Source organism: Pleurodeles waltl, chromosome 5 (assembly GCF_031143425.1).
Source record: "Pleurodeles waltl isolate 20211129_DDA chromosome 5, aPleWal1.hap1.20221129, whole genome shotgun sequence".
Lineage (NCBI taxonomy): Eukaryota > Metazoa > Chordata > Amphibia > Caudata > Salamandridae > Pleurodeles > Pleurodeles waltl.
Genome location: NC_090444.1, coordinates 1,487,875,323 through 1,487,892,733, shown reverse-complemented (window position 1 = coordinate 1,487,892,733; position 17,411 = coordinate 1,487,875,323). Strand labels below are relative to the sequence as shown.

Sequence of the window (17,411 nt, the reverse complement as noted above, 5' to 3'; positions counted from 1 at the left end):
CCACTAATTGAGTACAAGTTATTATACACATAACCCCACCTTGCCCAGGGGTGTGAAAATGTGCATTTGCCCACTACTCCACCTTGCACAAGGGCAGGGATGTAAACCAAAATAAAGCCACAGGACAGCTCACAGCTTCACCACTGCACGTAGAACTGCTGCCATGCACAGGAGGGAGGTATATTTTGCAGACAGCCCAGTATATTTTCCACACTACCCACATTGGCCACAGGTAGGAAAAGCTTTCAAACTTCTCCTGTCTTGTGCAATGGTGCAGGGATTCCGCACCAAAACACCCAACACTGAAAAGAGCTAGGGCTATTTCGAGCATCCATACACAATATTCTCCAATGGAAGGGTGGTGGATTTGACTTCATGCCGTGCTTGGTGGAAGAGCAAGGTAAACTGATTTAATAGGACCTAGGGCAGCTAACAACTGTTTGCCTCCCTTAATGCATTTGCTAAAGTGGTAGTGTAAAAGGTGTGTGCTGTCCCGGTATTTCTTGACCATTACACAAACATTTGGATGAAGTAGGTCCAGCAAAGCTATTATCTATCCCGCTGTGCTGTCTGTGAAGTGGTCAACAGAGCAGCTGAGAGCTGCCACAGCGCTCCTGTATCCTCTCTAGAATGAGGGTTAAATCGGTTTAGATCAGCACAGTTGGCATGCTGCCCCGTTCACAAAAGGGCACGGACAGCAGCTAGCCATCCTGTACTCTTTCGCCCTCATTTCTACAGTGGTAAATGAGGGTGTGACAACTCATGGTTGCTCTAAATGCACACAGGACTGCTGCCCCACTGGGGGTCTTTAAGTGAGCCCCTCATCTGATGTTCCCATATGACTACAAGGTGCACAATACAAAATAACTCAGAAACAAAGGAAGAGATTTCCAAGAAATACAACTGAAAACTGGTCCTATAAAGCACACTCACATCAAATGTTTTGCAAGCAAATATGGGTTAACTAGTGAATGTTGGAATAGTTAATCAAGAATAAAGAGGGCACTGTGGCAAAACACAAGTTTGTTCACATATAAGGCTGTTTTCGCAAAGTCCATGAATCGAAATGAAATGCTGAACTGTACTAAGGGCATGTTTCCAGGACTAAAGGGCTATAGAGGAGACTCATTGCATGGGGGTTTGTCTCAGGAATCACTTTTGCCTGAATAAAAGGAGGAATGACAGTGAAGTGACAGTGAAGTGAAGTGAAGGCTATAACATCCGGAAGAGTGGTAAACTGCTTAGCTTCATTACTGTAGCATGATAAAATTTGCAAATTATATAAGAAATGGCCTCATTAATTGTGGGTGGCATAACTCAAGTAATTTCATGTAGCGTAATAACACAGAATTACCTAAAACATCTGCAAGCTTATGTGAAATTACGTGAAAAAGAGTAATTCTGCATTTAGTAGTGTCTTATTAGCACTAAAATATCTCCTCGCGTCCAAAACGGTCGAGAGGATACATTTTGCGCTAAGAAACAGCTCTAAATGCTACAGAACATGGAGAGCAACGTCAGCAGTTGGTTGTGCTCACTAAATGTGCCCTTGGGGTAGGATTTGCCACCAACTTACTCAATGTTTTTAGCACTAAAATCTAGGTGCAACACCCAACTTTAAATTCAGAACACCATGAAGAACAGAGCAAGCAACTACTTGCATTCGCTAAATGTGTTGTTTCTGTGCTGATTGTGCACCCCTCCAAATTACTCTCAAATCAAAGAGCAACGTGGAATTACCGAAATTACTCTGCTTACATCAGTGTATTTAAAATTATGCCCAGGCCTACTTGTTATAAAGAATGATATTTAAACAAGAAAAATAAATGGTTTAGAGTAGGGATCAAATACAACCTCAAGACCAATTACAAACGTATCTCATGTTTGTTTTATAACTTGTTTTGTTTCATATAGATCTAACCACTGCCGCTTTAGCACACCAGTGGACAGATAAAAACAAGAACACAACCTCAACTAGGCAGGTTTGATTGCTTGGAAGCTAAGTAAGGCCTAGCAATGTACGCACAAGTTTTGCAAATGTGCATTAACACCTGAAAGATTCTAACGTCATCATGAAGTCTACTGCAGCTCATTTTAGGGCAAAAGCTCTAAAGCTCTGATTAAAAGTTTGCAGCCTCACATTCACTTCATTTACCTTCTAGAAATATCAAAATTCAGAACTCCACTTGCAAGCTCTATACAAGTACATGCAGATTTAAAATGTAATGATTAGTACATAAAATGTGTGTCTGCTCTTTCAAACACACCATGGACTGCTGAGCTTGCACTCAGAAGTTACAAATAGGCATTCTCTTTATGCCCACTAGGTCACAATATTTGATTTGCTTGAGCATGTTATAGTGGAAGTCAGTAAACAGTTGTTTCAATGAAAAAATGTGGTCTTTGGCAGGACCCCACCATTGATGGTATTTAAATGCACTTGATTATGATGCACTGAATACAAGTTCAACATATTGAACCCACAGAGTACTCTACTCCTAGATGCAATATAACATTTAAGAAAGTATAAAGACCCCATGACAAGATATTTTATTAAGATGCAAAGTACAGACTAGAAATTCCAGTTCTTGGTGGTAAGTTTGATTCCAGCAAACGTAGTCCAGTATGACAATCAAAGATTGCTTTTTCCAAGGCATCCTTGTATGATAACTTCCTTCTAGTCTTTGGGCATGTTATATTTTTAATATACGATTTTTCATCTCTTATTTTTGTGGCAGTATTGGCATCAGCCACTCCTTTCTTGATAGCCTCTTCCATTGAAAGTCTGGTGTGTGACTTTGGATCTACTAAGCCACCGGTCAAGTACTGATATTCAAGGCATCTATTTCCAATTTCTTTACTGAGCATATTCATGCTCATGGCTTCAGCAGCTGGCAAAACTGCTTTTGACACAGGATGGATGACCCCTGTGAACACTAGTTCACACTGCTGAATTTGCTTTGCACATGCTTCATCAAGTAAACCCCTTTGCAGAGCTTCAGACACTGAATACTTTTTCCCAGTAGCTGGATCGATTATTCCTCCTGTACTAGCCTGAGCCTCAAGACACCTTAATGCAGTAATTCTGTCCACCAGGTTTCTACGTACAGCTTTGAAAACTGAAACTCTTTCATTTGTGTCCGATATCCAAAATCCTGCTATTGGGCTGTAGGGATCTTTATTCACATTTGATCGGCTCACCATAATATCAGCAAGCTCAGTTGCTGTGAGAGTACCTTCCTTAAATTTATTGACTGATGTTCGATCAATTAAGCCTCGCTGTATTGCCTCATCAACATTGAACTGCCTTCCAGTTTTTAGGTCAGTTAAAAGAAGTGATGACTTCCCAAATGAATCAAAAGTTGTTGTTTCTTCCCACTTGCATTCCTGTTCTGAAAGATCCAGGTACATGTTTTTATCAATTAGACCTCTCTCATAAGCCTCATATCTAGTCATTTCTGCTCCCGTTCTACTGTTAACCACAGAAATCTTATACCCCTTTTCTGCTGACATGCTTGTAATTTTCCTATCTCCAATTGGCAGAAGGATGCAATGACTGCTCACATCTAGTAAACACACTTTTAGCAATTCACTATAATACATAGTTTGCTTAGTATGTGGATGGTGAAAGCCTTTAGTGTTACTAGCTGGTTCAAGTAAAAATTTGAAAGTGGTGTGGTTAAGTAATCCCTGCTGAACTGCAACCTCTGGAGGGATTCGAATACTTCGAACAGGGTCAATGATTCCACCTGTTGCGACCTGGGCTTCAAGTATACGTTTCCCTTTTTGCCTCTCCAGAAGTCTGGCTTCAATAGCTTGAAATACAGACAGCCTTTTGCCAGAATGCACATAGCCCACCACAGCCTTTTCTGCTTCTAATAACTTTTCCCTAAATTCTTGATCAATGCTTCCTTTAGCAATCGCCTCTTCAGTTGAATATTTCTGGCCTGTAATAGGATCAATGATAAAACCAGTTGCTGCTTGAGCTTCTAAAAACTCAAAGGCTAGGTTTCTATCAATCATTTTTCTCTTTGCTGCCAAGGGGAAAGATACAACTTCTTTTTTTGATTCTATGTATAGACCAGCAACTGCTGTTGGCCTAGTTAAAAACTTGTCCAAAGATTTCTGGATCTCTTGAATGGTCTTCAATCCAAGAAGGAGTTGTTCAACAGTCTTTACATCCAGGAGTTTTACTTCGACCAGCTGCTGGGCAGGTACAGGCTGCCTGAGGCCCTGAAACTTGAGCTTATTGTAAGCTGAAGGATAATCATTTTGGATTCTGTCAGCACCCTGGAAGTTTTTATGCTCTGAGAAAAGAGCGCTCATTTTGGGTAAATCTTCTCTTCTAAAGCCTTCAGAAATGTTGAAATCCTTGTCTTCATGGTTAAGAAGAATTTCCTTTTCCTGCTTTAATGTTGTGACTTCAACATGCACATCATACTGCTTGCTATTCATCATCTGTGAACATGAATAAGGATACAGTCAGCATACACTGTAGTTTATTTTCATTCAGTTTATAGAGTCACTTGCCCAACACCAGAAAGCTGTGAGTTCACTTTGTTTCAGCAAGACCCTATGGCAGGATATTTCAAAGCAAAGGTACAGCCATTGAAGGAAGCAAAAGAGAAATGCCCCCAGGGGTGTTGGCTTTTGTGTCTCAGAATCAGCAATGAGGCACAGACAGCCTAATATAAATGTATGTTTTTTAAACTTTTAGAAAGATTACTGCCACTTCTTTGACAATAGCTGTAGCAGAATAATTTTATATCTTTATTTGATATACATAGTAAATATGTAATAAAACTGTTGAATATGTATGAATGTAAATTTGTTGCAAAGATGTGTGAGAGGAAGAAACAGCAAGAAATGAAAAGAAAAACATGCAAAAGTCAAGGCACTTAAGAGGAACATATGAACCCATCAACATATGAACCCATCACCAGAGAAGTACACCTTCACGGAATACCTCTAGAGGCAGCTGGAATTTCCCAACTTCCTCTTTAAGCTTCTCTTCTTCTTGCTTCAAGGTCTGCCTAATATTCTGAAGATTTTTGTCTCGAATGTTCTCTATTTCCAACATATGCCTCAATGAGCTCCTGTCGTCAACAGAGATCTGAAATTCTGTGCTGGTTTGAGAGACATATTCTGTGAATGATGGTTTATTGTCATTCTCATCAAAAGACTGTTTCATCCTAGACATTTGAAACTGACGCTCCTTTTGTATCGGATCTTCAAAGATACCATCCACCCGCACATGTTTCTCTTCTTCTTGCTCAGAAATATAAAGGGGAATATTTATATCTGCCATTTGTGGCTCCTGCTTCCGTCTGAGCAATGGGGACGTCTTCGACATTTGGTGAAACTGCTCAAAATCTCGAGAAGAGCTACCTGATGAATATTTATACTCACTTCCTCTCTTATCAAAGTCTGGTTTCAGCCCAGGGCTTCTGAGGCTGCCCGACTGTTGGATCTCCGTGTGCAACTGTTGTAGCTGATTCAAGTGCTCTTTCCTCTGTGATTCTACCTTCTGTTTCATGTTGTCAACCATACGCTTCTGCATCTCCACTTCTTCCTCTAATTTTCTGCATTTTTGAAAATGTTCAATTTCTGCTTGCTTTCCTTGCTGGACAAGTTCACGACATTTTTGAAGTCTCTCTTGCAAATCAGCAATTTCTACTTTTTGCATCTTAAGCTTCTCCTCAGTCAGACTCTTCTCTTGACGGAGAGATGCACACTCACGTTTAATTAGTGTGATGTCGCTCTCAGTGCTCATACTGGACTCCATGACCTTTTCAAGTTTCTTCCTAAGCTCTTCTGACTGGTGTTTCTGTTTTTTGGATTCATCTTCAAACATTGCCATCTTTTTCTGAGTTATGTGTTCTTCCATCCCCTTCTGCTGGAGCGCATCTTGAGCTTTCTTTAGTTTGCCGTTCAACTCCTGCAATTGGTTCTGGTTCAATTGTATCTTCTGCTCACTTAAATTCTTCTCCATCCTGACTGCACTCAGCTCAGATTTATAATTCCTGATTTCTTTCTCAGCATTCAAGATTGCAATGCTCTGACGATCGCATTTCTCTTTAAAGTCGTTAGCCATGTTCTTGGTCTTCGTCAAGTCATCTTCCAGTCTCTTCATTGAAATTTGGTACTCCTGCTCAATTTTCACCTGCTTTTGGAGCCGCTCATTTGCAGTTCTAAGCTGCTCTTTAAAGTTGTCCAATTGTGCTTTTAGGGAGATATTACTTTGCTGTATGGTATTTTTCTCTATAATTATATTTTCAGAATCTGACTTGACTTTTCGCATTAGCATATCAGTATCCTTATTAAGTTTGGTCAGCTCATCGAGTTTTTCCTTCAGCGTCTCTGACCACTGATTACTTCGCTCTAAATCATCTTGAAGCTTTTGAATTTTATGCTGGTTGTCCTTTTCTTGTTTTGAATTCTGATATAATTGCTCCTGGCATTTCTTCAGCTGCTCCCTCAAACTGTCCATTTCTTCCTTACGAGCCTGAATTTGCTGCTCAGCTACCATTTTCTCTTCCCTCAGTGAAATAATTTGTGCATTTAATTGTTTAGCATTAGATTCTCCTTTAGACTGAAACCTTAGAAGCTCGTCAGATTTCTTTTTGAGCTCCACCAGCTCATTTTTCTTTCTACTCAATTCTTCCTCGAGGAATGTTGTCCTCTGCTGGTGGTTTCGCTCTGCCATTTCTTTTTGCAGTAGCTGCTCCTGCTGAGATTTATATTTTTCCCTTAATTCATCAAGTTCAGACTTCTGAATACGTATCTTCTGCTCCAAAGAATGTTTGTCCTGCTGGAGAGATTTAAGCTCCTCTTGATAATTAATTTTAATCTTTTTTAGATCAAATGCCTCCTGCATAACCTCTTCTGCCTTATCCTGGCTTTCGAATAGTTTCCTATCAAGTTCCCTCACCTGTTGTATATAGTCCTGTTCAGCCTTACTTTTCTGCTCCAGCTCTCCTTTAAGCTGCCTTACCTTATTATTGGTATCATCCAGCTGACCTTTCATTTGATGTGTCTTTTCCTCCAATGTTGTTTTTTGAAGCTGCATGGAACTTAGCTCTGATTTTAACTGTTTTACTTCCTTTTCAGCTTTCTTGTTGGCTTGCATTAATTCCTCTACCTGATGTTTTAGGGCATCTAATTTCCTTGTGTCATGGTCTTTTTGAATTCCTCGCATTTCAGATTCAATCTTATATTGAACATCATTCATTGATGCTCGCAATGGTAAAACTGTTTCTCGGGTTGTCACCATTGTGTATCTTGCTTCGGATATTTTTCTTCTGGCTTCAGATTCAATTTTCTCCTTCTGTTGCTGTTGCTTTTCAGCTTGCATCCTTTGAAACTCAAGGTCTTGCTCCATTTGCTTTATTTGCAGCAAGAGAGTGTCCTCAACATCGGCTTTCCTTCTCAATTCCACCATCAAATTTTTCTTCTGCTGTTCCAAATCATGGAGATCTGTATCTCGTCTTTTGAGGTGATCTTCCAGCTTTCGTCTGGAGGTCGTACTCTCCTCAATCTGGGTTCGGAAGGCTCTGAGCTTTTCTTCAACTGCTGTCCGTTTAGCCTCAGACTCAAAAGTGAGTTGTCGCACGTGGTCTAATTGTTGCTCTACAGCAGCTTTCTCCTTCACCACACTCTCCAGTTCAATGCGGCACTGCCTTGCCTCATACTCAGCCTTTGTCTTCTGGAGGGAGAGCTCTTCAATGGTCTTCTGCTGTTTCTTCAGTTCACTTTCAGCAGCTGCTTTCACTTTAGGCAGCTCTTGCTCTACTAAAAATTTCTGCCTTTTCAACTCTTCTACCATTGTTTCCAGCTCTCTGACTGTCTCCAAGAGCCTTCTGTTCTCATCTACTGCAGCTCTTTGTTCCTCTAATAAATCTGGATATGCTGATCCGGCTGAGGCTTCCTTGTACTTCAGCATCTACAATGAAATTAAATAGGATATGCTGAGTTTAGCTTTGTTTGATGACAACCGATAACTTCTTTCAATAACACTCTATAGGTACATATTGAAATACTTACATGTCTGCACAGCAAAGCAGCATCACAAGTGATTTCCCACCACCTTTTTCTGAAAGAAAGCTTCAAGCTTCAAGACAACAGCCGCATTAAAAAGGCACAGAGGCACCACTTTAAAACATGACCCAGTGCAAAGGACCCAACACCCGATACTCAGCTGGCATCTGAATACATGCGTTGCATGTGTTCTCACTCAAATGAGCATTGCCATGATTGATGCGAGAAGACTACATGCAAGTAAAACACAAGACACAAAGCTCAACATCACTAGAAGGGACAGTACTAAATTTGCATTATGTTTTAAGCAACACAGCTCTGGAAAAGGTGTGGCAAAAGAAGTATAGAATATATATTAGTTTGTGCCAGAAACATCATGCAGTACCCCTTCTCAAAGACATACAGATCCTTGTCTTCTTCTCTGGATAAACATCAAGTAAAGATAGCCACAGTTACAAGTCAATAGGTAATGCAAAGGCAATTCCACTCTTCCTTTCTGTCTTTTGTATAAGTTGAAAATGTTAAAGTATTTGTCAATTTATGTATGAGAAATATTAAATCCTACAATGTGATCAATATGGTTGCATAAATCATCATGTCTCTTGAGTTCAGGTAAATATTTCATTTTGTAGATTAGAATTGCATCTTAATCATTAATTGTATTACAGATCACTAATGTTAAGTGTTGCAAAGGGTCAGATTTGATCTAAAATGACATACAACTAAAATGTTACCATGACATACAATTATACATTTTAAATATGAAAATGTATTCTGTACAAATGATCATCTTCTGATTTCAAAGCCACATTTTAAGAAAATCACAAGAATCTAAAACAACATTTAGAAATTTCATGATTCTGTCATAAATCTTTATAGAATGTTTTTCAGTCACGCAGGTGTGTTATACGTAAAGGTCAGAAATAACATAAACAAGCTTTTGTAGTTAAGTGTATAAAAATGTTCTGAAATGTTTAGTAGGACTAGGCTTCAATGTGTTGAAGCACAGTACCAGATTACCTTAAGTACACTGTTGATGATAAATTCAATAGTGGGGTGGGCTAAATTTACAAAAGTACAATGTGATTTTACACCAACCAATTTTCACCAAATGATCAGTGCTCTGCTGCAGACTGGCAGTCTAACTGTAGGTGAAAACAGAACTGCACTGGTACACAATTTGCCTACATCAATGTAATTTACGTCACTTGTACAGTTTGTATTTTTGTATTTAAAAAATCAAGAGTAAGATGTCTAAGAGCTACTGCATTATTGAGAATGAACTGGTGGTGTTGTAGTGTTATAGTAACTTTTCAGTAATCTGCATTTCCATCACAGCATGACTGGTGGCATGTAGTGGTTCTAGTATTGTCTAGAGATCCCCTACTGAATTATAAAAGTTAAGTTCTAGGGATATAGCTGATCACCTGATAATCAGCTTTTAAAGAGCACTGCACGCAAATACCACATTTTTGTCAATCATTAAGCAAGACTCTTTCATGAAATATGATGGATGTTCTCTCTGATTTTGAATTAATTGTCATTTGTTTGACATACGAAAATTATCTGCATGATATTCGTTTCTGCTGATTCAGCTTCTCATTAGGTTAATCTCTTTTGAAGAATTGACAGTCAACTGAATTTCTATCCAAGTGGTAATGATTCAAATGATATATAAAGATTGCTTCCCTTTTCCTCACTGCACATTTCTGCTTCTTGAACTTTTATGTTTTTCAGGGCGTTCATATGTACATTCTGTGATTGTATGTCTATTGTCTTATTCTGAAGAACTTGTGCAGAAGGCTTCATTTTTGTGCATGTCTTTTTTAGTAGTGTCTTGGGTTACTATTTTAATGTATTCCAATTCTGGAGGCAAATTCTCTTACATGTTCATTATAATGTTCCTTGTGTTAGCATCCTATCTTGGGGACTTGTTTTTTTCTATCACATACCAATAGTGCCCCGTAGTTTGCAATATTGCATTTTCTGTAATTTCAGGGGCCCGGACAGGTTAATTTTAAATGGCACCTTTCCTCATTTCCTAAATGTCTTCTTGTGTCATACGCAAAGATCCCACATGTTCAGAGGGCTCATTCGCATTAAAAGATCTTTGATAATGTGTGCATAAAGTTACTTGAGCTTCATCAATCGAGTTACATACGAGTTCTGGCATGCCTCGTATAGGAAGATGATATAGAGGCATTTATTTAGTAGAACCTTTATGAGGTGAATGGGAAGGTTCTTGTAGTTACTGAATTTGGTATCTATACTTACAGGTATTAGTGCTCCTGAAGTGGTATGCCTGTGATAAATTACTGTTTTTCTAGAATTTTCTAAAAATAAAACATTGTGTTGTTTCATTTTATTTCCTATAACCAACCTCACGATCTATTCTGCATTTGTGAGACTTTTAATAGTGCAAGTGTGGACGCTTATGTCTATACACTTATCACCATTTACCCTTTGTGTTGACAGATTAACAACTGACTTTGAAACAGAGCCCGCAACCTCTACTACAATGGTGCTATTACTAAAAAGTGTGTTGTACATTTTGTTCATGTTCTCCTTTTAGGTTCAGAGGCATATTCCTTGACCTCTGACCCTGTGCTGTAGACTATTTCCTTGTATTTATTTGCTTCTGCATGCTTTGAGGTTCATGTAGATGGTTCTGTTACCATTACTATAGGACAGCATTTTCCTGAACTTGCAGAAATCTTTTGTGTTTGCTTAGGTTTTGACTCTCACAGGGTGATGCTTCTGCACTATTATTGGACATGCCTAGAACCTGTTTTTAAAACGCTTGGAAAACTGTTGCCTATTTGACTCGTTGTGATTAGTCACTGAGTTCTGATAATGGACAATCCACAGCCTCCTGTGTGTTTCTATACATAGTCCAGCACTGGATTTTGCAAACAAAACTCTTGATTTGCATACTAAGATATTGGAGTTATTTTCCCTCTCATGTTGTTCAGTATTAATTTAAAAAAACACTTTTTACATGTGACTAATATTCCTGCATTTGAAATATATGAATTTCTATGTGCTTTTTCTGCAGGCTTAGTACGTGTTTGCGCTGCAAAAAATGAACACACTCTACCACGTAACCCCAAATACAAAAATCATATCCATTTCTGCACAGTTGTTAAATTGCCTACTTTGGTTTCATTTTATAAACATGAAACAGATATGTTTTCTTCCTAAGTATTTCTGCTAGGTGAGAATATAGGAGATAGAAACGAACATTTGGTGTTTCAGTTTTACTAAAATTTTCAGAACTGATGAAATTCAATACGTATGAGCATTCTTAAATAGTACAGGAAGGCATCAATTTCACATTGACACAGCTTTAATATGGCTCCAATGTCCAGTTATACCTAAATGCTATCAGCATTGTTGATACACAAGCCCTGAATACAAACCTGTTAGTGGGCTAAGAAGGCACAATGAGTGATACACTCCCATTTATGTTGTGGTTAGTGCATGCTACTGTATGTGTGTGTAGGTTTGTTCACACATACAAAGTTAGTCTTTTGAGAGAAATAAAGAGGGAGAAGCCATAGACCCAGAAACCACAGATTATAAAAATGAGCTCAACAGCCTCTTATGCACTTAGCCTCTTAAATGTGTCATATTATACAAAGGAATAGGAGCCAATTATGGTGCTGTCGCAAAAGATAATGTGAGGTCTAGTGATGCCCTATTGTTACCTCTAAAGTGACTGATTGCAAAAAAAAACGAATGCAGTCGAAGTAGTTCTAAAAGCTTGTACAGGTTTACAAACTGACCCCTGGAAGCCCATCCTAGCCTACGAGTCATTATATGGTTTGTTGATAGAGTATATATATATTTTCTTTTTTTAAATTTCCTAAGGTGAGGATAAAGATCCCTAAAAAACTTTTAACAAATAAAAACAACCCTCCAAACACACACTACTGTTGTACATTGATATGGCTCTTCTGGTATCTGGGCTCTTCTATTTAAGAGTGAAAGCTTGATTATGAGTTCAAGGAACCTTCTGATATGGGATATACAAGGCAAACCTCTGCTTCTGTTGAAATGCGTTCTTTGCAGAATCGTGTCTCTTCACTACCTCACTCAGCTAACCAGTATAGCATTGGGCAGTTTCTCAGTAAATCTTAAAAAACAATCAAACGCAGCTACATGTTAAGAAAAGTTGTTTGCCTCTAACAAAGCAGCAGAATGTTTACATTTTGATAATCCCACCTCATAAATGGAGTCTTTGACCACAAAGAAAAAACAATTAAGTTGACTGTCTAAGATGCACTGCTGTGAAGCAAAAGTGGGAAAGAGATGTAGCTCCGGCTCTAAAGGCCATGAACTGTTGAACTCCAGACACACCCTGCCCACAGTAATACTTAAACTTTCTCTATCTTCCAGATGATCGACTTTAGTTACTGCTCATGAGCTGCCCCCATGATCCCAACAACTCCACGTTCATGTTATAACAATCAGCCATAAACAAAACATGGGTCTGTTGTTTCATGCCAACGTTAAAGCTACTGGCCCCTCAGGAAGGTCAATGTATTATATTGCTCTCAGCCTAGAACCCATGGGGTCTGAGGTCTGAACAGTGTTTCTCTACCCAGTCTACTTTTCACAGGCATTTATGTATATAGTTTGCCTTAATGACAAACTGTTACGTGATACCTATGCTTACACCTCTGTATGTGGATAAACTAAATATTAATGTGCCTGACTAGCAGCCTATTAGTTCTGCATGGTTGTGTGTAATTCCTCATGAATCATGAAATATTTGATGGAATATTTTGTTCCATCAAAGGCTGCTGCATGATGTGCTTAGTGAACATACTGAAATATACTTATGTTTATGTATTACACATAACATTATTAGTTCAAATGTTATCCCTTGAAACTCATATTGTTTTATCTGACTGATATTTTAGTTGTACTGTTACCTCCTCCTCTTCCATCCTTTTAAGGGTTTCAGCAGCAAATTTCACATACTGGCTCAACAATGTTATTAAAGCTGTGTAGCGAGCTCTTAACTCCATGAACTGCAAAAAATAAATGAGAAGAAAAGATGTAAGTTTAAAGTTGTACAAAAAAACAGCATCATACCCTTTGTGCATTTCCTAACACCTAACTTGAACAGTAACCATCTAGCTGTGAAAATATTTGATTACATTGTTGTTGTGCTGGTGTGATGGTTTGAGCCTAATGGCATAGTTTTGAATAGCTATTAGTTCACAGTACCCCAAAGAGCCTGCATTTCTCTATTTAAGGCATTTGATGCACAGGTTACCTGGGAGCTCATTTACAGAAAATTGTAAATCTTGGTCTGGAGATTTAAGTGTCCTAGAATGACTATTTTTGTTTTGTGGGAACTCAAAGACATTGTCAGTAGTACAATTAGAAATGTACAGCACCAACACGTTTTCAGAAGTCCCCGGCCCCCTAACACACTTTACATATATCATCTTTTGGGAACATGTTGACAATAATGTTAACCACAATCTATGAGCTTCATGCTTTCTTCACAAGAAAAACTATTTTTCCTATTAGGAACCCTTATGAACAGCCCACATTAAAATGGGTTGCTCCTTTACATTTTCCACTAAGAAAACAGCAGTTCTAGTCTTGTGCAGAAGGTTTTCTGTGTATTCACAGTGTAACATATATGAGGTGGATAACATTTGTGCATACTCAGTAATTGTAGACTTTATGGATGTTCGGGGGATTTGGTTAATTAAGCAGCATGTTATACCTCTTTCACTTTCCCTAATACAGAATTTGTCAAGCAGAAAGATTCAATTAGAAAGTGGACTTTTACAAGAGGAAGGGGGAATTCACAAACTGTGATTGTGTGATATATAGGATTTAGCATTTATCAATATAAATTCCACCATTCATGCATTTAAGTGACATTTAAGTGAGCAAACTGTTTTTTGAATGAGGGGCCACATGTACTAGATTTTGTATTGACTCGCAATTTGCAAATTCCTGCAAATTGCAAATTGCGAGTTGCAATACAAAATGTTCAACGGTGTCCTCTACACTGTTACTGATCCGCAAATGGACTTACCTCATCAATATTCATGAGACAGGTCGCAATTCGCGACCCATTGTGAATGGCTACAATCATAGGGATGGTGGCCTGCTAGGGTCAGCAGGCCACCAGGTCTGTGATTGCTTTTTTAATAAAGCATTTTTTTGTAATCCAGCCCATTTTCCTGTAAGGAAAATGGGCTGTATTACAAAAAGAAGACTGAAAAGTTTTCTTTTAATTTTTGAAGAGTAGGCAGTGTCACTGGGACCACTGCCCGCTCTTAAAATAAGTCTGCACCCCCATTCGTGAAGGGAAAGGGTTCCCTTGGTGACCCCTTCCCATTTGCGAATGGGTTACCACCAAAGTGGTCGTAAAACAATCATACATGTGCCTGCAAGTCGCTATTAGGAAGGGACGCTCTTGGCATGCCCCTTCTTAGTAGCGAGTCGCAAACCCATTTTGCAAGTCGGTAATAGGTTATCGTCTTGCAAAATGGGGATAGTTCATGCCAAACAGCATTTTGTCGATCACAAACGGACCAGTAAAAGGTCTTCATACATCTGGCACGAGGAGCATATTAAACATATACTACTGAATCACAAAAGAAATGTGAACCCTTTCTGTGGACGTCTGCATATCATGAATATCTGCAACTTATCTGATTCACAGAAAGGCTAGCCTACATAATGGAAGTTTACCGTTTTCATGATTTATCTGGCATAATTTGACTCTAAGCATATGAAAGCAGAATATCTGATTGTACTACTGAATATCAACAACAGAAATATTGTGATATGAGGATATCAAGAACAAAATATCAAAGACTAAAATATCAAAAGGCAAGGGCATTTTGAGGACCATATTTAGTACATGATGTGTATATGACCGCACGTAATGAGAGGGACAACATGTTAAAGAAAACCAAAATAACTAACAACCCTTCCAACAGTTTTAACGCCTCAACTTCCCCCACCTCACCACAGGGAAAGTCACACTTAGCCACCCTCCTCACAGCGTTCTAGAAAGCAAAAGTTTTCATCGAGGAGACCATACCTCTTAACCCTGGTTCTCTGTAAGGGATACACCCCCCCTCCCAACAGTGAGGGGCCAGTTCACAAGCCTCAGTTGTAGAGATTTTGAGTCTTCCATTTGACAGGGAGTATGGTATTTGGGAGGCCCCTACGCTGGACTCTGTATACCAGCTTTCATTGAGACTCAAAACATAGTGGGGTTCCATTCATATTGTTAGGCAAATGTTCTAACATCTTTCAGAGTCTATGGTGCCACTGGAAGAGTATTGGAGAGTCCTTCTTTTTCCAATGAAAAGTTTGGCCACCCCCAGATAGTGTAGCACCATGTGCCATCCCTTTTAGACATCATTTCAAGTTTGGTGGGTTTTAAGCCAAGCAGGATGACCTCAGGAACAAAGGGTATTAGATAATCCAAAATCTCCTTTAATAGGTCCACCACCTCCTCCCACAAAGGACATGTATTCCGTCAACTTTACTCCTGCAGCCCCTCCAGCAGTTGGTATTGGGGAATATTTAGAGTGTAGTGCCAGCTATACCAGATTTTATATTGGATCACCCTACCTAAAATAGATTTGGAGGAGGAAATGATGTCCCTGCCCAATACCTCCCTTTGTTTTTATGATAGTTGTTTGCCACCCCATGTTCAGAGGCCAAGACAAGGGAGCCTTATGTTTGAACAATGCGCAGTTTAGCTTACATATAGGGCCTCCAGAGCTTACCAGCATGAGAACAAGGATTCTAGTGCAGTCTTATTCTGAGTTGCACCAAAACAAATTGTGGGGTTGGTGACCAAGGCCCTCATTATGAACACAGCGGTGAAAACCGCTGTGTTCATGCTGGTGGTCTTCTCCATGACCACCAGCGCCCCCGGAACCCCGCCGGCCATATCATAAACATTCCTCTGGGCCAGCGGGCAGAAACATTGTTTCCGCCCGTCGGCCCAGAGGAATGCCTGGCCGGGACATCGACGGCGGTTCCACATGGAGCCGCCACCAATGCCTCTGTGCGGTGGGTGCAGCTGCACCCGTCGCGCAGATTATTGCCCGTAAATCAGGCAGTGACCTGCGCGATGGGACACTGCAAAGGGGCCCCTGCACTGCTGCCCATGTCAAGTGCTTGGGCAGTGCAGGGGCCCCCAGGGATGCCCCGGTGCACACCTTCCGCCAGTCTTTCCCTGGCAGGAAACCCCACCAGAGGAAGGCTGGAGGCTGAGGGATCATTATCCGTGCGGCAGCACCGCTGCCCTGTCGGATGATGATGCTGACCACCACCAGGCTGCCTGACGGAGGCAGCCTGGCGGTGAGTGCGGGCCGCCTATTGCGGCCCTCCGTGGGTTCATTATGTGGCAGTGTTGGCCGCCATGCCAGCTGGCGGGATTTCCCGCCCCCGCTGGCATGGCGGCCCACACCGCAGTGTTCATAATGGCCGCTCAAATGTCTAAGTTGTGCATATTGAAATCGATCCATCTCAGAGAGGCCTAAGTCTGTCTTGCATTGAAAACATGTCTTAGTTATGGATGCTTCAAGCACATCTGACTGCATCCTGCACCAACCCCCCACCATCCCTGAAAAGCTGTGCCCTCTGCTACAGGGTTAAAGTCAGTGTTGTAATAAATAGGTGTGTAGGGTGAGGGGTAAGCCACCAAGCCATGACATTCTATGTAGATGACTCAGATCTGGAATGTTGTAGCAGCTGGTGTGCTTAGATAGGCTTTTGGTGGCCTGTGTTTCTTGTCCAACAGAGGACTGCACACAATGGTATGGGCTATATGTTGCCAGTAGTTCTGTGATTCTGCCATGGTCTATTCCACAACTACTCTCAACTGGGATGCTGCATAGTACAAGGTAAAGCCAGCCCACCTGCTGTGCATTAAGAGTCTCTGAGAGACTCTAGATGCCTTCCTTCTCCAGAGAAATCGTATCATTTGTTGCTGTATCTGAATGAGCTATCCTCTATCAACCCAAATCAGGAGGGCCTGAAGCATGTACAACAAAGTCGGGAGTGCATTTACTTAAAAGGCTTAAATCTGGCCCAGCCGTGACATTATCAGGTTGTCCCAAGAATCTAAGTCTCGGCGAACTGCAGCAAATATTAGGGATATTTCACGTGCAATAGTTCCACTGGAGTGTGGTGAAGCACGTTAGTTCCTGCGTTGTCTCCATTTTTTAATGCATTTAGCTTGACATATTTTTCTGAGGATGATTTTTTATGTTTTTCCACGATAATATACTAGGAAAACACTGTACATGCAGCTTATCGCAGTAAGTGTTACTGCCATACAATCTGTACAATCTGTCAAAGGCTAGACACACAGG

The 17,411-nt window shown here is 40.2% G+C and overlaps 1 protein-coding gene across 10 annotated transcripts in view; it reads right to left on the bottom strand.

Moving 5' to 3' along the window:
* Positions 1–17,411, bottom strand: part of DST (dystonin) — a 1,789,835-nt gene that overhangs the window by 654,662 nt on the left and 1,117,762 nt on the right. For 9 of the 10 annotated variants that reach the window (XM_069235771.1, XM_069235778.1, XM_069235775.1 and 6 more), the window contains one exon: positions 12,975–13,073. In XM_069235771.1, coding sequence (XP_069091872.1) covers positions 12,975–13,073 — 99 coding nt within the window. Of the gene's footprint in view, positions 1–2,527; positions 4,459–4,966; positions 7,943–12,974; positions 13,074–17,411 lie in introns of those variants that run through there. The other variant, XM_069235780.1, reaches the window with a different exon arrangement.